The 26,789-nt window shown below is 39.7% G+C and overlaps 1 protein-coding gene across 5 annotated transcripts in view; it reads right to left on the bottom strand.

The window, feature by feature from the left end:
* The window catches only part of GRIK4 (glutamate ionotropic receptor kainate type subunit 4), a 680,228-nt gene that overhangs the window by 36,126 nt on the left and 617,313 nt on the right, over nt 1–26,789 (bottom strand). For all 5 annotated transcript variants that reach the window (XM_074302596.1, XM_074302599.1, XM_074302598.1 and 2 more), the window contains 2 exons: nt 15,882–15,995; nt 2,292–2,401 (listed from right to left, as the gene is read on the bottom strand). In XM_074302596.1, the coding sequence (XP_074158697.1) occupies nt 2,292–2,401; nt 15,882–15,995 (224 nt within the window). Of the gene's footprint in view, nt 1–2,291; nt 2,402–15,881; nt 15,996–26,789 lie in introns of those variants that run through there.

Here is a 26,789-nt window from a genome sequence, read left to right as displayed (position 1 = left end):
GCTTGTTGCTTAGCAAACTGAACCTCAGTTTCCTCATTTATGAAATATTATTTATACTAATTATTTCACAGAGTTGTAAGGGAAGGGGCTATAGAAAAGTGAGTATCACTTCAGTACCCCCAATCTCACGTCTCCACCAGTAACATCATGGTGCCCTGTCCAAATAGGCCTTCATATATGTTTTATTAGATAGTAAACTCCCAGAGAGCAGAGACTAGAAATTTTTGTCATGCTTGACAAAACAGTAAAAGTCATTGAGTACTTAATAAATCTTTTGGGATAATTACAGTGGTGATGAATGTATAGGTGTATTTTGGGAGGAAGGATAGGAAAGAAAGGTTATTTAGCCCTTGAATTCAGTCAAATCTGGTTAAATTGTGAAAGTTTTAGCCTGCATTCAGGACAATGCAGCAGCTTGTTTTGTAAGTATTGCCGGTGGCCAGGGTCCAGGACCACCATTCAAAGCTCAAATCATGGGGCTAAGGGTGATGGTCACCTGCTTGCTGCATCGTGTCACTTACAAGGATTCATCAGAAGTGAGGAAAGTGAATGATAAAGGGAACAGTAAAAAGGGATTCAGGCTGAAAGGTTCCTAAAAAAAACCAAACCAAAACACCTCACACAATCCTTTGCAGCAGACAATACAGTGAAATGGAGATGCGAGGTATCAGACAGCATGTTAGTTCCTGAACATCTTGCCAGTTGTCAGTGACAACAGTTACTTGTCAGTGGCAATACCTGTGAGGGCCAGCACAGCCGGCTTTGGATGAGCCCACCTGTAGGGGGAGTGGAAAGAAACCAGTTTTCACCTCATCCCCATCAAACCCGGCACCAGCTGCTGACTCCAGGGGAGTGGAAGCTGCTCAGCTTGTACACAGACTAGCCTTTTTCAACTTGGCTGGATTTAATTTGCCAAGAGCTCTTTACTGACCTTGATTCTGACCTGGATTGTCCAAAGCAGGTTGGACCAGCCCCCATGATGCCGGGTCTCTAGGCAGGGGCTCAGGCCACTTTTGTTCAATGACTTGAGAGGGAGCCTACCTTTCCAGCAGTTTTTCTAATTAGAAAACTGCTGGAAAGGTAGGTTCCCTTTCAGGCCACTGAACAAATCCCCCCTAGGAAGGCTTCTCCTCCACCTCATATATAACATGCCCAATACAAAACTGGCTGTTTTTGGTCAGTAAGGGAAAGGTCAGAACCAAAAGCTGCTGTGGGAAAGGCCAGAAACTTGGAAGAATCAACAATGAATTTATATGGGCTTGTCCTAAGGAGTTCTCAGCATAAATATGAAAGCCCTTCACCACTGGTATGATTCCCTAGTCCTGTAACATCAGGAAGAAAAGGGCAGAGAGGAAGGATGTTTATTCCTGTTGTCTGAAGGTGAAGAGAGAATCAGTGATCTTATGTGGGCAAAATACCTACTTCTATTGACTCTGTGCTGAAATATCACAGTCAGACACCATTTTTGGCTCAAGATGGGATCCCTTCCCTTTACCAGGGGCAAACATCTCCTCGTGAGGATAATTAGAACCCACAAGCAGTAAAGTCCAGTTTCCCCTAGAAAAAGGGAAGGTTTCCCTTTAGGCCACTGGATCAAATCACTCTTGAGAAATTCTCCTCGTAGAGGAACCAGACTTTCTAGCCCAGCTCTGCTCCTGAGAGTCCTGCCTTTCTTATTGTGCTCTGTGCCTCGGCCCCCTCCCACCGCGGGCCCTCCCCGCCCCAGCCCCCTCGGTAGCCCTCCTTCTGTGCAGTATAACAAGGGCAGCTATGTTTTCAGAAGCCTATCTGGGCTGGAGCTGGGCGATCATCTCCCCGAGGAGTGGGCCCTCCTCCCCCATCTGTGCTGCAGCCGCCTCCAGTCCCCCACTACTGTCTCCGAGGCTCCATTTCTTGTCGCTCAGCACTTTGAGGCAGATCCTGGCACAGGCTGAGGTTGGGGCAGCCAAATGCACAGCTCTTAATTTGAGTGATCTTGTACCACCCATCTCTCATTACCAGGATTCCAAAGCATTCCCAGCAGGAGGGGAAGGAGCCGTTGCAGGCAGAATCTGCCTGCCAGTGTGTGAGCACACACGGAAGCGTGCAGGGGCGGGCGGACGGTCGGACGGACGGAGCAGCAGCCCCGGCAGGGAGGGCTGTCGGGCGCCAGCCCCTCTGGGTCACTCCATTTCTGTCCAGAGGTCAGCTTTCACCTGCTCAGCCTGCCTCCCTCTTCTCCTCCCTGTGAAGTTCCCCCCATTGGACGCAAGGTGGTGGTGTGGGGACGGGAAAGTGACTAAAGCTTGTACCGAGCCACTAGGAAGAGCACACAGCTGACGGCCAGATAGGCAAGAAGCATGAAGAGCCAGACTCCAGGAGAAAAGGGGTCCAGGAAGGAGAAATAGCCAGGTTTTCGACCCTAGAAATGAACACAGAAGGAAGTGTTACTTTACACGGTCAGCCAAAATGGACCCTGGGCAGGACCGGGCGAGGATGGGAGGAGGGTCCACTCTGTCCCAGGTAGTCTCCCCTTGTAGAACCATGGACTTTTAGGGCTGGAAGGGGACTTTGGAAGGATCGGGGTCAGGGACTCTGCTTGAAGAGATGGTGAGGCTTGGGCGGCAGTGGAAGGATAAGGGACATCCCAGTCCTCGCCTCCTGGCCTTGGCGGTCAGACACGGCCAGCTTGTGCCCAGAGAGGCGAAACCCGTCTCCATCTTGTTTCTTTTACTGCCTCTGAATTTCTGAAGGGTGTAGTGCGCTCACCAAGCATTTTTTGCCTTTGAATTCTAATGCTGCCCTCTGATGACAGTCATTCTTCTTTGCTAATCCCTAGGAGGATCCCAAAGTCAGAGAAATGCTGTTCTCTTCCCCACCAGAAATGAGTGCTGGCCAAAGCCAAGGGAGTTGTGGGGTGGAGATTGGAACAGAGCCCAGGAAGGAAGTGGGTTTCTAGATGGGGAAATGAGGACCCAAAAGAGAAATCCAAATTATGAAGAAAATGCAGAGGAGAGGGGAAGTCAGTGGAAAAGTACAGATAGGCTTTTATGTGTGGCCAAGAGCACGTTGTTCAGTGACATCATCACAACAGCACAGGGTATTGTATCATGATCCACTCCTAAATCATGATATGCTATGTCTAGCTTCTACCATGCAGTGGAAACAGTCTATTATTCCTGTTGGTAGGGAAATGTCTGCGTCAGCCGGTGACTGATTGGTGTCAGTCAGTCCCTGGATATATGAGTGAAGGGACCCATTCTAAGTCAAACTGTCCCTTCTGAGCTTTTCTAAACAGCCTTATTGTCAGGACATGTTTGAGTACTCTTTTTATCAAAGCAGAATACTGGCATTTGGTTGGTGCTAGAGCCTCCATTGATAAAATTCAACTCAATTCAATGAAATTCAATTCATTAAACATTTATTCATTGTTTACTATGTGCAAAGCACTGAAAACATAGTTAATAGATGCTGCCTCAGTAGGCAGGGAGGAACTCTTTGCAGCCTGCTGTGATCTGGCAGGTTCAATCACAGATTACCTTCAATCACCTTTTCCTTGGGTTTCTTTTCTCTTCATAATATTTTCTTCCTCCGAGTCCGGGATACCAAGCCCTCTAAGCTATATTCCTCTCTAGGAATTGTATATTCTTAACTCACAGGGGAAGGGGTGACAAAACTTTGCCTGGGCTTCTCTGGGAATAATGCTGTCCTCCTTTCTGCATAGAAATGGCCTTTGGGGCAGACAATATACAAAAACTTTCCCTTCTCAGGTATCAGGTATCTTTTAGTATTTACCATGTCTCTGGAAACTTTTTGAAGTTCTCTATCTCAGGGAGCATACACATGTACACTTGACTTTCAGAGAATACTCTGCGGTGATTTAATCAAGGAACTGAAATGACTTGTAGGATAAGGAACAAGGGAGAAGACAGTTTAGGGATGTCCCAGTGCATCACTAGGCAGATTATCTAACAGCAGGCAAATGACTCAACAGTAATAGAATCAGACTTCCTTCTTAGAGCAAGTCATCTATATTCCTATCATTGGCTAACAGAATCTGTTTCCCTTTCCTGAATGCCAGGAGTCCTTAGGCAGATCATTGGAGGCAGAGTCTGGAATCCAAACGAAGAGAAGACCTGGCCATTTCATTTGCTGAATAGCAGTTAGTGTCTAAGAGGAGGTTACTTCTTCCAAACACTTTTTTTCCTGATCTACGTTACTTGCCTCCAACTTATGGATTCGTGTGTTTTTTAGGGCAAATGTACCTGCTGCAAGATCTTAGTTCCATATACATCTCTCTCTCTCAGTGCCATCTCAGTAGGAGAAATATGAAAACAAACCAATTCATTGTTGACTGTGAATGTGAAACCCTATTAGATGTTCAATGTCAGAAATCTATAGCTGATTATATTAGAATAAGTGAAATTGAGGAAAATGACAGAGCTATTTAAAGCTGCCATATTTGGTTAGGAGTGATAAAGAAAGAAGGGTTTCTTCTTGGCTGTGGGAAAATTCTTAGAAACTCAAATTTTATATACATATATATATATATATATATATATATATATATACACATAAACAGAAAAAATATCATACAAGGCTGGAACAAGATATAAATGTAATTCAAATGGAATAATTTCAGTCATGTTAGCAAGGGATAGTGCGATTCAACTTGTGATGGGTTGATGCCATCCAGGATATGCCCAGAACAATCCTGCTGAGGCTTGGCCTGGTCTGAGCTCGAAGATATTGCTATATTTTCAATATGTTACTTGCAAACCTTGAGCTTTTCCACATGAGCATATTCAAAATATTGTCCCGAAGCTGACTGAACGTATATAATGGTAGGTTTAGAAGTCACCTGCCATGTTTGTGTAGAAATCACCATATGCCATCAATGTTTCTTCCAAATAGTGCATTTCCCTTCCAAACATAATACTCTACTCAAAGATGGATGGCACGAATGCCATTTTTTCTAAAGAACTCAAAGCACATTCACATTTATTAGTTCATTTGTTTTCACAAATCCCTCTGTGAGATAGCAAAGGGCAGATATTTTTCTATCTGAAAGATTAAGGGAGTGAAGACAGAGAAGTGAAATGATGTCTAATAAAGTGGTAGGTTATTCCTCTCTTGCCTCTGAACTCACAGATGCACACCTTCCCTTTGCCTTCTCATTCTCCCTTCTCCTGTCTCCCTCCCCTCCCCTCCTTTCTCCTCCCCTTCCGTTCTATGCCCTCTCCCCTCTACTTTCCCCTCTCCTTCCCTCTCCTCTCTTCTCTCCTCATCTTTCCTTCCTTGCTTCCATGTTGCTTCTCTTTCTGCCTTTATATGAGACTTTTCCTAGTGTGGTCTATAAAGTCAAGCTGGGAAGAAAGTCAATATGCTGCTTTCTTCCTGCAAGTTACTTTACCTCTCTGAGCATCACTTTCTCATCTCTAACCTGGAGAAGTTGAACTCTGTTCTCCCAGGTCCCTTCCAGCTCTAAGCCTGTCCTCCCATGATCCCTCTTCCAAAGGGCTGCCTGATTAATGTGAGGTACTCCTCTTCCTGTAGCACAATCCCAACCTGCCCTACACTCTTAAAACTCTTTTTATCATTAGCATATTTCTATTTGTGTTTAACAGTCGACGTATGTGTGTGTTGACTATATGTTGGTTAGTCATTTCTATTAAACTGGAGATTATTTGAAGGCAGAAATTCTTAAGTGTAATCCAATTCAATTATTTGAAGGCAGAAACTCTTTAAGTGTAATACAATTCAATTATCTGAAGGCAGAAACTCTTAAGTGTAATTCAATTCAATTCAACAAACTGACATAATTCTAGATGAAGTCACTAAGTCATTGGACAAGTCACTTTCCAGTGCTCTAGGCTTCTCTCATTATTCACTGCTGAGGTTTCCACCTGCATTAGTACAGGAAGTTTCTTCATCCAAGAACTTCTAGTATTAGTGAAATTACAAGTCCAGACCCTGTCCCTGTTTTTATTCAGTATATTTTATATGCCTAATTTAATACATTTTAAAGACAAAGCTTTAAGAGAAAAGATGCTGAAACTAGAACTGAGTCCTCTTGGTTCCTAATCCTGGGCTAGCTCAAACTTGTCATCTGGGGTCCTAGAGATAACCTCCTAAATCCTTTTTCCTCCAAATGAAAGGAGGCTGCAGCCAACCCAGCAACCCAGGTGGGATGAAATGTGGCAGCAAGGACAACCAGAGGATAAGAAGTGAGCATGTCTGTGTATTCTCCTCCTTCAAGCTGGGAATTCTCTGATCCTGTTTGATCTGTTAATTCATTGATCCTTTATTCTGCACATATTTGAGGAAATGGAAATATAATGAGAATTTAATTACTTCACCCACCTCTGGTGCCACAAGCCTGAGCATGCCAGGCCCATGTCACAGGCAGCTGTGGGTCCTGGGAGATAGCAAGGATCAGGGAAGGAGGGAGGAAGCTTCATTTTTAATTGCTGTCACCCCCAATGGATAGGAAATTAGGTTTTGTTCTTCCAGCCTGCAGAGACATACAGTGTTTACATTAAAGATGCTTGGCTGGAGGAAACCATCTGGTTATGCTCTCTAGGCCTCCTGTATTTACTAGGGGTTAAAACATATGAATTCTGGGGGCTCTCCCTAGGGCTATCCTGATAAATAATTAGAGCATTTCTGTTCTGGAATCTCAGTTAGGAATGAGAAATGCCAACTTCTGGGATTTGTTCCCACCTTAGCCTTCCCATTATGTCTCCGAAGTAGCTTTGTATCATGATTTTCTCAACTAGACATCAGGACTGTGTTATTTAATCCCTGCTATCACTCACCACTCTTTACTTTAAATTCTCTTGGAAACTGGTCTGTGGGAAAGTCCACACATCCCCATCTTCTCAGTATAGCCTTGCCAAACTCTAGAATCAGATAAAGATCTTAAAAATTGGTTCATTTTATTTTAGAGGCCTCTTCATATTCAGTCTATTCTCCACTTCTGGCTGTAAAAGTCTACCAGATTGGCTCCAAAGCGGAAGGATTTTCTCTCTAGAAAAGGGTTCTTAATCTAGGTCTGTGAACTTGTTTTAAAAATTGATAACTATATTTCAATATTATTGGTTTCCTTTGTTATCCTATGTATTTTATTATCTCATCCATTTAGATGGACAAGAGCCAGAATTTATTTTTCAACTGTACCATATTACCTCTCCATTTTGGTTTATCAAAAAAAAAAATCCAGGTAGAAGGAAATATTATCACAGGAGTCCTGAAATCTAAATTTGGCTCTGCCCTGACTTGTTCTGTGATTCTAGATAAGCTGATCCATCTCTTTATCCATCATTTCCTCCATTTATAAGATTGGGCCCCTCAACTAATATGGGTGGGTGTTGAATATAAGGGTTACTGAAGTTATGTTGGCAAAACACTTTGAGCTCCTTGAAAGAAAGGCTTTCAATAAATATATCATGTCACAATGATTATATATTCAGAGCTCAATATTTCCATTATATGGGCTATCATGTTACTTAGCTATAAGGAATGGAAATCTATTCATTTTCCATTTTCTTGTAACAGAGTATTAGACAGTATTAGAAATGATTCAGTGGTTTACTTAGTATTGTTCTTCATTTTCATAGACAGTCTTTCTGGAATGAATCAGACCTTCCTGAAGAAAGGCTGGTAACACATTCAGCATATTCTATGGATTAATTTAATAATGGCATTTATTTTCTCCTTTTTAAAACAAATCTGTCTATTTCATGAATAGACTCTCTCCATTTTCTTCTCTTTTTCTCTTTCTTATTCTTTTTTATGAGAATGAAAACACCAGCTGTGAGCTAAGGGGACAGAAGAGAAAACTGTGAATTACTTTTTTTTTGTTGAGAGATGAGGTAGGGAATAAAGGGCCAACTATCAGGGGTCAGCAAGAACCTGGCAATCTTCTTGTGTTTGTGATCTTTGGAGAGAGGGTTGCTTACACCATGATTTGGAATGACATCGAAGGTCAGAGGCAATGTGGTGCAGTGGATGATGGGAGTCAGAGGCTTTGGAGATAGAGGACCAGAATTGAAATCTGTGTGACCATGGGGAAATTACTTAACTACTCCATCTCAGTTTCCTTATCTGGAAAATGAGAAGATTGGACTTAAGGGCCTCTGAACAGCCTTTCTAGCTTTTCATCAACGGTCCTATGATAGGATTGACAGTTGGTTATCTCTCTAGGTCTTTGAGTTCCTTTCCAATTCTAAATATATGATACTATGATAACATGAATTTTATATAGCAAGGATTTTAAAAGGCTTCATGGGAAGATTTATGGACTAATCCTAAATATCCCTAAAATTCTCAACTCCCAATTTACTATATGTGATTTATCCACTTGGTAGATTATTTGTGCCAATGCTTAATTTTCATGCCATTTGGCAGGCTTCTCTGCTGTCTCTTCCCATCCTTAGTCAGGGTGAACTTGGGGGAATATAAGCATTATGCTATTATATAATACCCTTAGCACAATATCATTAGGAAGGCAAATCTGCTGAAAAAAGAGATTGTACCTTGCATCCCAATGCCAAATATAAATTTTTTGGATTAATGACCATTTTGGTTTATCCATACCATGGTTCCCTTTCATTCATTTACATGCCTATTATAGAATTGCCTGCATCCATCAAAATAATAAAAAGCCTCCATGTTTTGGAAAATATTTGGAATATGCTCCTTTGAACACTATATTTGTAAGACCTCAGCAAGTCACTTAATCTCTGAGCTAGATGACGTGTGAGATCTCTTTCACGTCTGAATTCTATGTCCTCAAGAAAAAAGAGCAGTGTGTAGTTATATCAGGAACTCTTGCATTTCTAGTGTTCTTTTCACATGACTTACATGGCTGCTTCTGGACACATGACAAAGTATGTATGGGGAGTCGATAGTTCTCTTTTGCTTTTGGGACCACTAATGTAACCTGGTTGGAAGCTCAGTTCATCCTGGTCCAGAGTTGTCCTAACATCTCAAGTCCTGGAAAGCCTCAGGTGGACATCCTACTCTCTCTATGGGTCCTGCCAACAACCAGAAGCAAGTGTCTGTTTGCCCTGGTGACCAGCTCAGCCCAAGCCAGAGCCGAGCATGTGTTTGAACAGCCTAAACCATCTGTCATCGTATTCTCCTTGTTCCCAAGATAAATGGGGCGGGAGACTGAAGAAAGATGTCTCTTCCATGTGGCTCTCTCAAGCTGTTGGCTTGATTCTTTGGCTCTCAAACTGTTAGGGTCCCCCTCGGGGAACCCCAGCATCTCTGTGCTACTGTGTAAGCAGGGGCAGGGCAGAGCAGCTGGTTTCTAAAAGAAACCGTGTGAAACTCCTGGCTGCCAACCTCAGGATGTGGACAGCTTCCTCTGTGACCTGTTTCTCGGACTTGGAAGGGATCTCAGAGGTCTTGTAATCCAATCTATACCTAAACAATTCTGGCAAAAACAGAGCCATACTTGGAAATTTCCAGTTGTGAGGCATCTAATGCCTTTTGAGTTGGCCATTCTATAGCACAGACACTGTAAATTCTAAAATTTTCTGTACATTCCCCTGAAATCTGAGATTCACTAACCATTAGGAGCATTCTGGCGTAGTGAAAGGATTCAGAGTATGGAGAACAAGTCTGGCTATACTAACCAATCTCTGTGACGGAGGAGAGTGGTCAATTTATCTCTCTAAATCTCAGTTTCCCTTATTTGTAAACTGAGAAGGTTGGAATAAATATTCTTTTGAGTTCTTTCTGGCTCTACGTTTTGAATCACTGAAAATTGCCAATTAGAACAATTTACAAAAAATAATATTAAGCACCTATCTAATAAACTCTAACTTCATTAACTTAACCCTATGAGAGTAGAGAGATGATGTTTCCATATAATTTTAACTGAGTCACTCACTCACTGACTCAGAATCTAAATGTTACTCATGACAAAATCTGAGATGGTTTAGTCTAAGCTATTTCTAGTAACAGTCTTTTTTTTCCTCCTTTTCAATAGAAGCTAATGCAATTTGATTTTCTCTCTAATGTGGTAAAATGCTTGAGCTTGGACAACTCAAGGAAGTCCTCTTCCTAGCAACCTGTGCAGTACCTCAGGAAATATTAGTTGAATAGATGAATAAAGGAACGAATTCTGCCTCATGTTAGGTATTCCTGTAAATACTCCATTACTTAAGATTCAGGCTCTTCTTAGATTTGTCAGCCCAGAATTATTCTCCCTTTTTGCCTAATTGAGGTAAAAACCAAGCTTAGCAAACTACATGCTTCTATTTCTCTCCACAGCTTATATAAGATTGCCTGCTACTTGTTCCCACTAACACTTTTTTTCTCTGCTTATTTCAAGTCATTTGAGGTGTTAAATTAAAATTAGCAAACTAGTCAAAGTTTAGTGTGCTTGAGGCAGCTTGGAGTATAGGATAGTACTCTGGATTTGGATTCAGAGTACCTGTATGACTTTTCATGTCTCACTTTCCTCCTCTGAAAAAAAGAAATGATTGGACTGAAGTCCTTCCAGTTTGGAATCTAAGATTTTATGGTTTAGACTCAAAACCCCCTCCTGCTACTTACTACCTGTATGATTTTGGAAAAGTAATTTCCCTTCCACTGGATCTCAACTTCTTCACCTGCAAAATGAGAGGGCTGGACCAGATAATCTCTAGTGTCCCTTCTGACTCTTTAAAAGATGTGAATCCATGGACTCAAATCAGCTTATAGCATTTAAAAGATGTTAGTTCCTTTATTTCTTTCATAATCTGATCAGAATGAAGCCTCTCTTCCAGCATCAGGCAGCTTGTAGTTTACTATATCCTGACATTCCCTTAAAAGTGCCATGTCATTCACATGTCTTTCACAGGATCATATAGTTTCCATGACACAAAACATTAGTTTAACCAGATTTGGTATTTTTAAAAATATGAAAAAAGCAAATATTTGGCTTGATAATTTTTTCCTATTTCACATTGCTCTTTCTGTATTCTGTTTAGGCTTATTATTACCATCATTCCACATTAAAAAGTCAGCTCTACTTGGAAGCTTTTCATGATTAATTGCACTCCATTGTGATCTTTCCTTTAATCTGAGACCTTTTAGCACTGAGGTACCGTTGACTGTTTGCATTACAATGGTTTGTTAATGTTTTTATATCTTGGAGGTGTTCTTCAACCATTTCTTTTGCATGTATTTGTCTCTGAAAAGGATACCAAACAGTGGGAAAATAGAGATGGAATGTCTAATTTTTAAAAATGAGCCCAGAGTGCCAAGCACAGGGCTCTGTAGAGTAGGAATGTGGGAAATGGTGCTAAACATTCATTTGACATTTCATAAACATGTAGTGTCCTGGGCATCAGCTGGACAGGCAGTGCAGTAGGATTCCCATCCTATTGGGAGGCCGTATAGCCTAGTAGATAGAGTCATGGATTGGGAGGTCGACTATGATTCATATCCCTCCACTGTTATCAACTATGCTCTCTTGAGCAAGTCATATAAACTTTTAAGTCAAAAGTTGACTTATGATTTATATTTTTCCTCATCTGTAAAGTGGTAATAATACTAGTGACTAATTCTGAGTGTTGTTAGGAGGTTTAAATGAGCTAATGTATATAAAGTGTATATAAAGTAAATATTAAAGTACTACATAAATATTAATTATTGTTATTGTTATTATTACTAATAATAACTATAAAATTACTAGATTTGTGCTGTTGATTTTTTCATTAGGTAAAAACAAATGAACTGGGGAAAATACTTTTCCTCAGTTTCCTCATTTGTAAAATCAATCATTCAATAAAAATTATTGTATTTACACTGTGTCAGGTCATTACATTAAAGAACACATGTTGGGGAATAAGGTAAAAGGGAACTGGAAAGGTAGGAGGGAACTGGGTTTTGCAGAGCTTTGAATGCCGAACAGAACATTTTGTATTTGATTCTGAGAGTGCTTTAGGAAAAAAAAACACTACCAACATCTATTGCAATAATCTAGGTATGAGGTATGAGGGCCTGTACCAGAGTAATGGCAGTGTCAGGGGATAGAAGGGCAAATGCTTTAGACATGATGCAAAAGGGAAATCAATAAATCTTGGCAACAGCTTGGATATGGGGGACTGAGGTGAGTTAGTGAGGAATCGAGGATGACTCCTAGGTTGTGAGCCTGAGGGCTGCGAAGATGATGTTTTTGTCTGCAGTAATAGAGCACGTATAGGGGGATTTAGGATAAAAACTTATGTATCCTGTTTTGGCTATATTGAGTTTAAATATGTACTGGTCTTTCAAAGGATTAGAGATGGGCAGAAAGGTTGGGGTAGAAAAACAGATTTGAGAATCATCAGCATAGAGTAATTAGTCCATGAAAGGAAGAGGACATAGTAAAGAATTCCGAGGTATACCTAGGGTTAAAGAGTGTGATTTGGAGGAGGATCTACTAAAGGAGTTATGGTTAGAGAAGAAGGAGAACCAGGAAAGAGTAATTCTTCAGAAACCTAGAGAGAAGGAGTGATCCACAGTATCAGAGTTATAGAGAAGTTGAGGAGAATGAAGAGTGAGGAAAATCCAACGGATTTGATAGCTGAGAGATCATTAATAACTTGGGGAAGAGTAGTTTTGGTGGAATGATTAGATCAGAAGCAGGAATTTGAGGGGTTAAGAAGTGAGTGAGAGGAGGGAAAGTAGAGGCACCTATTATAGATGGCCTTTTTGAGGATTTTAACTAGAAAGGACAAAAAAGATATAGGGCAGAAGGGGATGGAAGGTTCAAGTGAAAGTAATTTTTTTTCAAGATGGGGCAGTAGGCAGTAAAAAAAGAAATAATAGATAGGGAGAGAGTGAAAATAAGTGAAAGAATGGGGATGACAGGGTGACAGTCTCTTGGAGGAGGTGAGATGGAATGGGATCACTTGAACATGTAAAGAAGTGAGCCTCGGTTTAAGTAGTTAAGACCACTTTATTATGTGAAACAAGGGTGAAGGAGGAGAGAAGGGCAGAAGGCATCTAAGTGACAAGAGATAAAGAAGAGGGAGCTTATGGAAAATGACCCAATTTTTTTCCTCACCAAAGAAGAGACAAATACCTGCACAAAAGTTGGAGATGGAGCCATTGCAAGTTTGAGGAGGGATGAAAAGATTTGGAAATGCCATTGTGGAGAAGGGAATAATGAGTTGATGATAAAGGTGTAAAAAGATTGTTTAGCAGCAGCGAGAACCCAGTTGATATTGTGTAACATAAATTTGTAGTTTATGCAGCCTTAACAATTATGTGATTTTCTCCATCTTCATTGACCTACATGTGTAGGAAAAAAGGCAAAGAATGGTGGAAGTGATCTAAGACTGAGGTTTGATTGGGTATAATTGGAGATGTGATAAAGGAGATAGAGATTGGAGGAGGAAAATATAAAACTGAATTGATCCACCAAGAAGCCAGATGGGGAGAAGAAGGGAGAGTGACTAGTATGTGGAAATTGGCCTGGGAGAGAATTTTTTTTTTTTTTCTGAGGCTAGGATTAAGTGACTTGCCCAGGGTCACACAGCTAGGAAGTGTTAAGTGTCTGAGACCAGATTTGAACTTGGGTCCTGAATTCAAGGCTGGTGCTCTATCCACTGCACCACCTAGCTGCCCCCGCCTGGAAGAGAATTGAGGAGCCAAAGGCTTGGAGATCACAGTGAAGATGAAGAGTAGAGTTTTATAAGGGAAGGCAGAGGAAGAGATGAAAAGCCATTATGATTACATAGGGGGATTTCAGAATTCTTAAACACAGAGATGTGTATTTGTGGCTGACGGCAGGATCAAAGGAAGAGAGATTATTGGATGATGGAAGATGGGCCAACAATTCCATCCTATAAAGGATTGTTGTTACTGTCTAATGAGATTTGGGGCAAGTTGGATTTGGATTCAGTCTTCTTGAAGTTTTATTAGTAAAATAGAGACGCCACCTTATAGATTAGAATATACCTGCATAAAAGTACATGAATATAAGAAAAATGTCTAAGAAGGATAAAAAAACCTATCAGTATATAATTCACAAAGCAGAGAGTTGCAGTACCAGAATGAGGGAAGGGAGGGAAAGCAAAGTGGGGAGATGGCATTGAATTTGGAACTTGGGTGGGGGTTTACACCTTTCTAGATAAGCTATGTGACCTGGAGTGAGATCTTCTTCATCCTTAGTTTATCACCTGTTATATTAAGTCGTTGGCCAAGGTTTCTTCCAGCTAGGAGTCTATGCCCCTTTGGTTCTCCCAGGTAATCTCTAAGGTCTATCCACTTTACTATGCTATGATTCTATGGTAATCCACATATACCTCCAAATGAGAGCTAGATACAAATAAATCCTGCCTTCTCTCTGCTGTAGTCCAGGTGCCCTTTTAATTTCTACAATTTCTCTTTCTCCAGATTATTTAACATTCCCTCCCAAGTCAGCTCAAGAATTGAGGTGGATGTTGTGGCCCAGGGATGACTGCTGTGGGATAGGAAAGTCCTCTCTCTTGCTTCTGGTCAGGCTGCTTATTCAATTTGGATATTGTCTTAGCAGTTGCCAGAGACTTGGAGAACAGGCAGACTGGGAATTATAAACTGAGATCCTTCACTGTTCTTTTAGAAACAAAATTTTGGGGATATTGACACCCTATTTCCAGAACACAGCTGGAAGCACATTCTGCAGAAGGTGGAGATTAGAAGCATCTTAGATAGGCTGCCTTTTTGTTTCTGGCTCCTTCTTATACCTAACTGAAAATTGGCATGGGCTACAGTGTCCTGGCACCATGTACATCAAATGTCTGGCAGCAGACAGTGAAAGGGAGCAATGAAATCCATATGAACAGTGTCCATAATAAGTCTTTTTGGATAATAGAATGAAAAAGCAGCTTTTCTGGCTCAAAAAGATAACTACATAAAGTCAACTCTTGGTTATCTGCTTAAGGATTATCTACTTGGTGGATTATACATGGTCAGTGCTTAATTTTGTTCTGCCTTTCCCAGCCCACTTCTGGTCTGAAAAGAGGCTATCAGTACCCCTATGTCACCTCCTGGGAAAGAGACATCATATTTGTATTTGCAAGGTCAAGGTCCATCCAGCCAAGTTCTCTCAGGATAAAATATTTTCACTTCCCACCAACTGGTATGTGTTCCAAGAAAACAAATGCTCTTTAATATTCACTTTAGTAAAACATCATTACAAAAGCAAAGCCCATTAGAAAACAAATTAGAAATGATATTTGGATTATCCGCTGTTTTGGATTATATGAGATTGTTTGGCCTCTTGCAGTGTGGATAATAGGGAAACAGGTGAACACTGAACTTGGAGTCTGTGGATCTACATTTGAATTCAAGTTTGGCTTCTTCTTGCTAGGACAAGTGATGCTGTGGACTCCAGTTTCTTCATCTGCAGAATGAGGTGACCAAGTGAGAGGATGATCCCTAAAGTCCCCTTCAGTTATTTGATCTGATAACTGCATGCTAAATGGTTTTATATTGGAAATTAATTTGGAAGCTTAGGGATCAGGAAAGATTTGGCCATGGCGGGAGGGGAAAGTCACATGAATTGCATAAGTGCCAGGGCACTGTGGACCGTGCCGATTTTCAGGCTTTCAAGGTCATGATCTGTTTCTTAGAGGAAACAGAATGAGTAATGGGCCAAATCACATCCTCATTATATATCTAGTACTTCAACATCTTTTTTGGCCATCCCTTTTCCAAGAGGAGGAAGCAATTAATGTAGAAAAGCCCATAAGTGAGACTTCTACTTATTCCGGCTGCTTGTCCACACAGCTGACAGAAGAAAAAATAGCCTAGCACATTTGCGTTTCAGTCTGAAACCTAAATATTTCCATGAGTCATTCATTATTACCATATAACTGTGTGTTTGCATGCAAATAACTTTAATGACATAAATGCTTATAAAATAAGTCTCTTACCATATGAACCCTGTAAAGAATACTAATTCCCAGAGTCATGAACGGCTTGGAGAAATCGATCACCTTCTCCCTTTCGGCTGTGATAGTGAGACCAGCTACTGCCAGATCTGCTTTCTATAAAGAAATAAAGATAGAGACAGTGAGTGGGGAGGACTCACATGAATGGAGATAGAAAGTAGGGGATCAGATCCATGTGTTGAGGGGTTTCTATATCTTGACTCCTCAGAATCCTCCTAACTGTGGCAATACCTCCTCCTTTGGACTTTACAGTAGGATACTAGAATTTTTTTTTTTTTATAAATTAAAACATAGAAGCTTTTTATGGAGGTTTTATGGAGTTGGTTAGTTCCCCACTGGACCACAGAGTTACAGAAATGGAAGAAACTTTAGACGTCATCTAGTCTAAACCTCTCATTTCACAGATGGGGAAAAATAAAGTGAAATGCCCAATTAGTTAAAGACAAATCCAAGACTAGGACCCAAGTTTTTTTTTACTTCCAGTTCAGTGCTGCTCAGTCTGTAACATGTACCTGGAAGCAAAAGGTGAAGTTTGAATTCTGTGTTCTAGAATTAAAAGAGCAGCCCCCCACATTTCTTACTCATCACTCTTTGTCCAGTACAAAATAACAAAAATCTGTAATACACAGAACTCTCTGCAATATCGAGGGACTAAACCATTCATCATAGTCCCTCTACCTGCTTCATCTGGAGATTGCTTCAAGCATCTTAGTATTATGAGAGCTTATCCTATTTTTAAGGACACCTGGGGAAGAAGATTCTTTAGTTTCTGTCAATCACTTCTTCTAAAATACCAACAAACCTTCTAACTAACAAGTTCCTTCTTTATTTCTAACTTAAATCGTTCCTTCTCTATTTTGAGTGCCCTTCCACCAGCCTTCTTGCAACCAATCTTCAAGAACCCAAAGGCTTAGTGACTATGACATATTTTGAAATGAAGTTGATGGGGTGAGTGCCATTTAAAAGCTAACTTAAGAAACAGGTGTGCTAAGAGAGAGAATGCTTCTACTCTCCCCACTTCACATTCACAGATGGGGAAATGGAGGCCCAGAAAAGTAAAGTGGAAAATGTTTCTAACTTCTTGCTAGAATTTTGAAGTAAATACTCCTGTGTAAAAGCTAAACAACCAAAGAAAGTAAATAAAAGTAAATAAAAAAGTAAGAGGGATTGGTCAGTGAAATCCCAGATCCATTTAATGAGCTCTTTTAGCGATAAGTTTATAGAAAGTAGTCTATTCTTGAATCATTAGGTGGGAAACCTTCCCATGGAGACATGAGCATGACCACTGACATCTTGCCCAGGGGATACAGAATTCATGATTGGTCCCATGGAAGTAAGGATACCTCTAAGATAACTGGGTTGCTTGAGATTCAAGAGGACAGATTTTTGTCAAAGGAGTCTATAAAAGTGAGCAAGCAAATTAGCTTGATAACTTTTGGACTTCCACTCCCGGGGCCTGTTCAGAAGAAAAGTCAGTGTACAGCAGACAGGCCTAGTCCTGTGGTTTGTGAAAACTCTGTCTGCCTCTCTCCCCATCCAGTAAATGGGAATAACTGACTTGGGATAGATCTCCTGAGAGGGGCATATGCTTGCCTAAGACCAGAGATAAGTCATCTTAAGAGTAGGCTTCCTTATTATTGTTCTGTGAGAAATGACCAACAGGATGATTTCATAAAGGCCTGGAGAGACTTACATGAACTGATGCTGAGTGAAATGAGCAGGACCAGGAGATCATTATACTTCAACAACAATACTATATTTTGATCAATTCTGATAAATGTAGCCCTCTTCAACAATGAGATGAACCAAATCAGTTCCAATAGAGCAATAATGAACTGAACCAGCTACACCCAGCGAAAAAACTCTGGGAGATGAATATGAACCACTACACAGAATTCCCAATCCCTCTATTTTTGTCCTCCTGCATTTTGGATTTCCTATTTCAAAGTCCGATTCTTTTTGTACAGCAAAACAACTGTTTGGACATGTATACATATATTGTATTTAATTTATACTCTAACACATTTAACATGTATTGGTCGACCTGCCACCTGGGACAGGGGAAAGAGGGGAAAAATTGGAACAAAAGGTTTGACAATTGTCAATGTTGTAAAATTACCCATGCATATATCTGGTAAATAAAAACTATTAAAAAAAAAGAGTAGGCTTCCTAAACTTGGGAGGTGGGAACAACTGAAATACTTAGAATTCTCCTGCAAAAAATACATTATAGATTAGAGAAGAATTGAGAAAAGGCACCACTCTCCCTTCACTCTAGAGATGAAGATCCATGGATATAAAACATCATATATAATAACTAGCATTTACATAGTATTTTAAGGTTGGTGAAGCACTTTACAAATATTATTTCATCCTGTCCACACGACTCTAAATAGAGAGGTACAATTATCACCCCTGTTTTATAGCTGAGAAAACTGAGGCAATGTCTGAGGCTGGATTTTCACTCAGGTCTTCCCAGATTCCTGATTCCCACACACTACCCACCGTGCTGCCTAGCTGCCTGACAGTCTTTGTCTGGATTTGTTTTGTTGAATGGCTTTTTTTCCTTTCCTTTTGAATATTTGTCTCAAAGATAGGGGAAGGAAGAGGGAGCTATTTGGAAATGAGTGTAGTATAAAAACAAAAATAAATCAATAAAAATAAGAGAGGAAGTTCATCAATCAACCTGAACATGCAATTCAGGGTAGTTTTCATGACTTCCAACTTTTGTGTGTATGAGAGTTGTGTTTTTGAAAAATGCCTTGAGTTGTATTATCTGAATCTAACCTTATGAGCAGAGAAGAGAGATGATCTGGGAAGTATGTGATTTTGGGGTAGACTCATGGGGGAGCCCCAAGTTCAAGACTTAAGAAATCAGACAGACCTTCTAGATAGAAAAAAAAATTACGCTCCTTGAAGAGGAGGGAGGATCACTCACATATCTCCTGAGCTACATCTTACTTCAAGAAAAAAGCTAAGTTATTTTGATAGTATAGATCTGATAGGAAGGGATTGCATCTTCAGCAGCCTCAAGTGTTTGCTGTCTTATTTCAAGGCTATCTTATGTGCTTTTATGAAAAGCATGCTAGTGGAAAGAAGGCTGACTTCAGAATCAAAGCACATCTCTAATTCATATTGACTATATGAACTTGAGCAAGTCTGGAACTGGTATAAGACAATGACTTCTAAGATTATTCTGCAGAATGGTTACTGATATACATTGGTAGAAAGTAGTTCTTTACCAGGAGTCTCCCAACAGATGAAATAATAGACCTCTTCTCACCTCCACCTTTTTAAAAGTGTGGGTTCCTGGATATTTTTGTTCCTTTTCATATTCTCATAAAAATCTAACAAAAAACAAACAAAAAGGCTGTGTTATCCAAATACTTTGTTACATTTGGGGTAGGCATAAGAATTAGATCTCTATTACCCATTTTTTTGGGAAACTTAGACACAAGACAAATGGAAGCTATACAGCTATATTCAGAGATGTTCCTAGTGTAACATCCATTGGACAACCAGTCAAAGAGAGAGAATTTTCCTTTTGGGGTCAACTCCCAAAATAGGAATTAGTCAGGGTAAACCTAGAGTCACTAGTTATACTAGTTACACAGTGATGGAATATGGCTTATTTGTAAGAGGCCTAGACAACTGAAAGCTCCAGATAATCCCAAATTCTTACTCTACCCATTCATTTCGCTTTCTTCTGCAGGTCACAAGCCCATTCAGTTTTAACCAAGAATTATTCATAAAGAATCCAAAAGGTTTCAGTTTCAACTTTGTTATTTGTTTACTTTTCTACCACCTCTATTGTAGAAGGACTGAAAGTCAGGTCAAAGATGAAATGAAGGACCTGGATACTCCATCAATGAGGCAGTCGGCCTAGACTAATCATCACCTTTAGATACTTTACACAAGGACAATGGGTCTCACCAATCCTTGAGAAGTGAAGAGAGATTTCCATTTTATACATAAGGGAATTTTGGCATAGAGAGAGCCAGCTCATTATGGAAAATGACACAGTTAAAAAGTTCTCAATTCTCAGTCTGGTGCTCTATCAGTTAAACTAGCCACTTTATTTAGCATAGGTTAGCAGATATAATAAAATAAGGCCAGATTAAAAAGAAATCAGATTTCAGACTTGTGCAGCTCATAATAAAAATGGAAAAATATGGATGACTCATGGTACTGATTCTGTATTTCTCTGAGAGACTGCTAATTACTGTTATCAAATGAATCAATATGTTGTTTAGTGTAGGAAGGTCTGATTAAAAGATTGCTGGCTCATACAATTTGGAAATTATCTGCAGGATTATTCTGTTCCTACATTATCTGCTTGTCAAAGGCAAGGACAGAAGCTGTACAGGGCATGATGAAACATGGATGTGCCAGAAAGATGAGTCAACTCCACAGACCCATCCAATGCAATATGCAGTATTATAGCCCAGCTGCAAAGAAGCCCTTAATTGCAGTCAGAAGAAGAAGAAGGAAAAACAAAACATAACAATTTTCCTTAGTCTCAGAGAAAATTAATATTGTGTATGTATGAGAAGGTTCCTGCCAGCAAAAGATGAACTATTTTTTAGACCTATATGAATAGAATGAGGAAGATAAAGAAAAAGATAGGAAAAGGGTATTTGAAGGCTGATAATGGGAGACAGAAACACATTCTCTTCCATATCCCTCCAACTATCTAAATGGGAAAAACTAATACCAAATCAACTTAACAAATTGAACATCCATCCTCCAAGTTTTTCTAATTTCCCAATTAAAGAAGAGGCAAAAACAAACAAAAGAAATATAGCTCAATCCAAAAGGGATCAGTAAAAAGTAAAGAAAGGGAGGGAGGAAGTGGAGAGAGAAAGATAGAGTAGGTGGATAGGGAGGGAAAGAAGGAGAAAAGGAGTGAGAGAGACAGTGAGACAAAGACAGAAAGTGACAGAGAGAGGAGAGAAAAGGAAACACAGAAAGAGAGAAGTGGATAGACAGAATGAGACAGAGACAGAAAAGAGAGACAGAGGAGAAAAATTGCCCTAATAATCTTCTCAGAGAAAGAATGTGGGCATATGATAACAGATGTGACAGATTATGACAATTATTTTAAAATTTCTCTCTCTTGACAAAAAGAAAACAAACAAACACAAAATGACTTGATTCTGGATGCCAGATGATTAAATACACTTCCCTTCTTTCACTAGAGGTGGGTGACTAGAGATGTGGAATGTTGTAGTGTTATATCAGCTGTAACAGCTGCCTTGGTCAGTATTACTTGTTTCCCTTTGTTATGAGGGGGATAGGAGAATAGCATGATGATAAATGCCTATTCTGTAAAATAAAACAGAACACATAAGTCAGGAGGAGCAAAACATGGAACAACAAAAATCCAAATTTTGTTCACAATTTTAAAGCTATTTTTCTAAGCTTTAAAGAAGCACTTAACAATTACTTTGTTTTAATTCAATTCCATCTTGTATACATTTGGTTGGGTTTCTCCAATCCTTATACAAATAATCTTGGTCAAGTCTTCCGGGAAAGTTCTTTACATATCTTGGCAGATCCTGTGCACTGACAAATGGACAGATCTCTCCAAAAGGGCCAAACGATCAAACCTAAAAAAGATGGTTTCTGCTGATGCTACTTTTGTATCCCTTAGCTGCCTGGCCCCCTTCCTTGATCCTATCAGGAGGTGTGTGTGTGTGTGTGTGTGTGTGTGTGTGTGTGTGTGTGTGTGTGTGTGTGTGTGTGTTGGGGGGTAAGGGTAGCGATTATTTTTAGTGTTGTTGCCTTGTAATGGTATGATGATTCTCAACCTTCATTTTAGTTTACTTTAATTTTTCATTGAGGTGAATATTAAAAAATAAAACAAACCAAAAAGTGGGTAGCAGGTAGCTATGGAATCAGCAAAATAAGGATGTAAGCTTCAACAATATTGGGAATCACTGAGGGAGAGGAAGAAGATTGGGGAAGATGTTCACAGTAATGGCCTTGTTCAAACAACCCTGCACAGAGACATTAACAATACACTTTTTGAAGACAGTGTCCTATGGAAAGAGTACATGAGAAAGAGCCCCTAGTTCAGGGGTTCTTCAGTGTGTGTGTATGCGTGTGTGTGTGACAGAGACAGAGAGAAAGACAACATGGAGAGAGAGTGACAGAGAGATACAGAGAGACAGAGACAAAAAGACAGAAAGAGACAGAGAGACAGGAGAGACAGACAGACAGACAGAAACAGAGACAGAGAGAGAGAGAGGAGAGACAGACATAGAAAGAGAGGAGAGACAGGAGAGAAAGACAAAGAGAGGCAGAGACAGAGAAAGAAGAAAGAGAAAGAGGAGAAAGAGAGACACAGAGAGAGAGAGAGACAGAGAGAGACAGAGACAGAGAGACAGAGAGAGAGAGACAGAGAGAGACAGAGAGAGAGAGAAAGAGAGAGACAGAGAGAGACAGAAAGAGAGAGAAAGAAGAAAGAGAGAGATGGAAAAGAGAGAGAGAGAGAGAGAGAGAGAGAGAGAGAGAGAGAGAGAGAGAGAGAGAGAGAGAGGAAGAGAGAGATAGAGACAGAGAAAGAAAGAAGAGAGAGAGAGGAGAGAGAGGGTGGAGAGACAGAGACAGAGACAGAAGGAGACAGAGAGATAGAGACGGAAATTCCTTTGGTAGTCTGGTAAGACCTATGAAATCTTGCTCAGAATAATGCTTTTAAATGCATAGGATTACAATGGATATCAATTACAAAAAATAAATTTTTCCTATCTAAATTCACTTCTGAAATTGATCCATGGATTCCTATGAAGATCTGTGAATCCAAGGTTAAGAAAGAACTCTGGCTGTAGTAGAAAGAGCAGTGTCCTGAGAACAGCCTTGTGGTGGAGCATGTTGTTGAGGGTGTGAAACAATCTAGAATATGTTTAATGTGCATACATCATATAACTATGTGTGCATACCCATTGGTATGGATAGATTCAACTTAACTCAATAACATTTATTTTAAAAGTGTTTATCACTGCTAAATGCTGGTGATACAAATAAGAAAAAGCTTCATCCTTGCCCTCAAAGAGCTTACAATCTAACAGAGGAGACACAAGGAAGCTGAAAAGATTGGCGGAGGGAGGGCTATCAGAGAATATTGGGCCTGAAGGCATTTTATTCCTTGGAGTCAGAACCAAGCGGAGATACTGTTTGAAAATGGATTAGTCCGTTGTAAAGGCAGGCTTCAGGAGCAGTGTAGTGCTCCACCTCCTACTCCTCCATTAGAGGCAAATGAGCTCATTGAGGTGTTGGAAATTAAAACTGGAGCCAATCTTACTGTGATGTAATTTCACACGACAGCCTTATCCCGAGGGGAGACAGGCTTGCGTGGGTCATGTTGTTTTCTGGAGTCACAGCCAAGTCAAGAACCGGATGGAAAATGGAGCCTGGATTTGCGAGTGTCTGTGTGTGAGTATATGGAAATGTGTGGTTGTAGGTGTATGTGTTCATGAATACCATGTGAATATGTGCACATATACATGTGGATGTCTGCATGTGAATCCATCCACGTATCTTTTTGTATTTTTAGTGTGAGTGCATATGATCACGGATATATGAGTTCCTATGTGCAAATATATGAAAATGTATGTATATGTACATATGGACACATGGGTGTCTGTGTGTATATCTACATACTGTGAGCTAATGTGGATTTCTGAGTGTAAATCTATACCTATTTGTTATCTGTACACATAATATCTAGTCTGTATATAGTAGAGGACATTTGGGCGTGTGGCAGAAGCAAGGATGTGACAGAAAGTCACTGCCCAATCAGAAGGAAGAAAAGAATGATCAATTCTTGAAGAGTTAGGAGAGAATTGGGATTAGGGATTTCAACTATCTAGATGTCTGTTGGACTGCTGTCTCTATTAGTAATGAAAAACCTGATAAAATTTTGACTTATCTGATAATTATTTCTTCTTCCTGAAGGTGGGACGGATGAGAAAGTTTAATATTTTGGATTCGCGTCCGATCAATGAAAAGGAACTGGTTGCCAAAGTGGAAAGGAGGCGGTCAGGAGAGTGTTGGAGCAGAGCTGATTGTTAAATTTTTAGTTTGAGTAATTACACCTTGAAAATTGGCAGATATTACAAGTCAGGGCTTGACTTGTTGTGTTGATGATTGCCGACGCTTAAGAAAGTGATGGAGAAAATGTTAAGAATGCAAATTAAATTTTAAAGTGTGTCATGCAGTATATCTTCTCCCCTCTTCCCCCAAAAGAAGATTGTTAAATATTCACTAACATGCCACTGAATGGGGACCTAGAAAGAAAGTTAACACACCATTTTAAAACCTTTGACAGAAGAGGGATCATGGCATATCATCTGAAAGAAGCTGCTATGAACTCAGATTCTATAAGGGAAGTAGGGTCATGAGGGTTTTTACCAGAGGATTACATAGCAAGACTTTTATAAGGGACTTCAGAACTCATGGGATTTGACTGAGTCCTTCATTTTACAAACAGGCAACTAGAACCAAAGCAATTAAAAGACTTGTTAAAGAAAACATTATTCCCTTCATATCATGGGGGTTAAGGACACCATGCCCTGTGATCTGAAAAATCCTTGTAAAAGTTTTTGGCACTCCCTTTGTACCAGAAAAGAAGTCTGAATTTTTATTGTATTAAAAGATTTAAAATGCTAATATTATCCAATGCAACACATACACTTTATGCATTTCTGCATGTATAAAACTTTTTCTATATTGTCTGCTGGCATTTACATGTTGTTTGCAACTCCACAAAACTTCTCCAACATCCCATTTGATTTCTCATGCCTCAGTTCATGTAAGTCTCTCCAGGCCTTTAAAAATTTTTTTCTCATGCCAACTCACAATATATCAAAGCTGTACTGGAGAAAATCGCAATATGGATGGAATAATTGCAGATTAGCAGGGTTTCAGATTAAAATTACTAAAATAGAAATATATTACCTAGGATAGGTAACACGTCATTCTCTCCTTGCTCCACTGGCTATGCATGGATTAACTTCAGTGTTCCATTCTGAGCTTTTTCATATTTTCTCTCTACCCAGCAGTTCTCAAACATTTTGTTCAAGGATCAATAAATGACCACAATGTGGAAGAGGAAGGTGATTTGTGATGTGCATTCTCTTTAATAAAAATAGTCATTTTTGTTGAGTTCTTTGCAAGTTTAAGGTTTAATATATTTTAAAGTTAGTTTATATATGTAATAATCAAGTTTTGCTTATTTTGAAAATATGATGAAAACATATTTAGATGGTGTGCAAATAAAATTATGTTAAACGCAATTATTTATAAATTTTATCTGTAATTACATAACATAGCATACATAGCTTCTTGGTCCTAGAAATTTTGTGACATGGCTCTCAGAAACACTGTTTTGTATTCTCAATTATGGTGGCCTAATCAGTTCCCATGGATTCAATATTCATCTATATATAGATGAGTCCCACAGCTACACATCCTATTCTCATCTCTCTTCTCAGCTATAGTCCCATATCTCCAGCTGCTCCAATTGTGCATCCCTGTCTGTCCATCCTATAGGCATCTCAAACTCACCATCTCTAAAAACAGGTCTTATAATCTTTCCTTCTAAATCAACCAATTTTTACTAATTTTCCTATTTCTGTCAAGAGTGACACCATCCTTCCAGTCACTTAGATTTCCAACCTAGAAATCATCCTCATCTCTTTATTCAAGTCTCACCCCTTTATCTAATCAATTGCCAAATCTTTTTTGATTCCACCTCTCACATCTCTCCCTTTCTCTCAACTCACACTAAAACTGCCATCATCTTTTGCCCAAACTATTTCAATAATCTCCTAATTGGTTTCCTGCTTTAGGATCTCCTTTTTCCATGTAGCTATTAAATTTATAATTTTAAAGTCTATTGGTCTGATCATGTCCCTCCTCACTCAAGAAGTTTAAATGATTTCCCATTTTTGCTAGGATAAAAGACAAATTCCTTTCACATTTAAAATCTTTCAAAATCTGTCTTCAGATTTTTCACCCTTATTATTCATTACTTCCCCTTAAGCACTCTATAAATTGAACTGTGTATTATACCCTGAACAGAACATTCCATCTTCCACATTTCTAACTTTGCATAGTCTGCCTTCCTTGCCCATAATGCTTTTTCTTCTTATCTCTGCAGATTGGAAATCCTGTCTTCAGGCAAGGCTCAGCTCAGGTGTCCCTCCTTCAAGAGACCATTCCTGATTCCACCATTTAATAATGCCCTTCCCAGTCACAGTGTAATTATTTTGTAAATATTCTTATTTATTTATCTATGAACCTGTGGTATCTTTCTAAGAGAACAAAAACTCTTTGACATAAAGACTGTTTCATCTCTGTATTTGCATCTCTAGCACCTAGAATCTCATGCACAATAGGCTTAATAAATGCTTGAATGATCTTATACTTCCACCTTCTTCTTCATCTTCATCATCATCATCATCATCTTCATCATCATCATCATCATCATCTCTGTCAACAAATATTTATTAAGTGTATTTTTTTTGGTGAGCATGAGAATGAGGAAAGATCCTGAGGGGAAGTAAGGCATTGTGCATTTTGGATTGCCAACATGATCTAAGTTGGTTGGGGTCTGCCAGACAGAGACCTCTACAAATGTATAACTTAAATTAGTGGTGATGCAATTCAGAGTTTATGGTCAAAGGATAATTCAGGGTCAAAGGGAATACTCAGCTGTTGTTGGCAACCACTGAGCTGGGGCAGATGATTGATTATTGGGTTCTCTGAAGGTCAAAACCAATGGCAACACTGGCTGGAGTAGCACCGGTCTTGTATAGAATGAGGAGAAAGTGGAGTGGATAACAAGTAACCTAAAGAGGCAAGACCACTGACTTTGGTCAGGATCAG

This window comes from Sminthopsis crassicaudata, chromosome 3, assembly GCF_048593235.1.
Source record: "Sminthopsis crassicaudata isolate SCR6 chromosome 3, ASM4859323v1, whole genome shotgun sequence".
Classification (NCBI taxonomy): Eukaryota; Metazoa; Chordata; class Mammalia; order Dasyuromorphia; family Dasyuridae; genus Sminthopsis; species Sminthopsis crassicaudata.
This window is presented reverse-complemented; position numbering and strand designations above follow the sequence as displayed.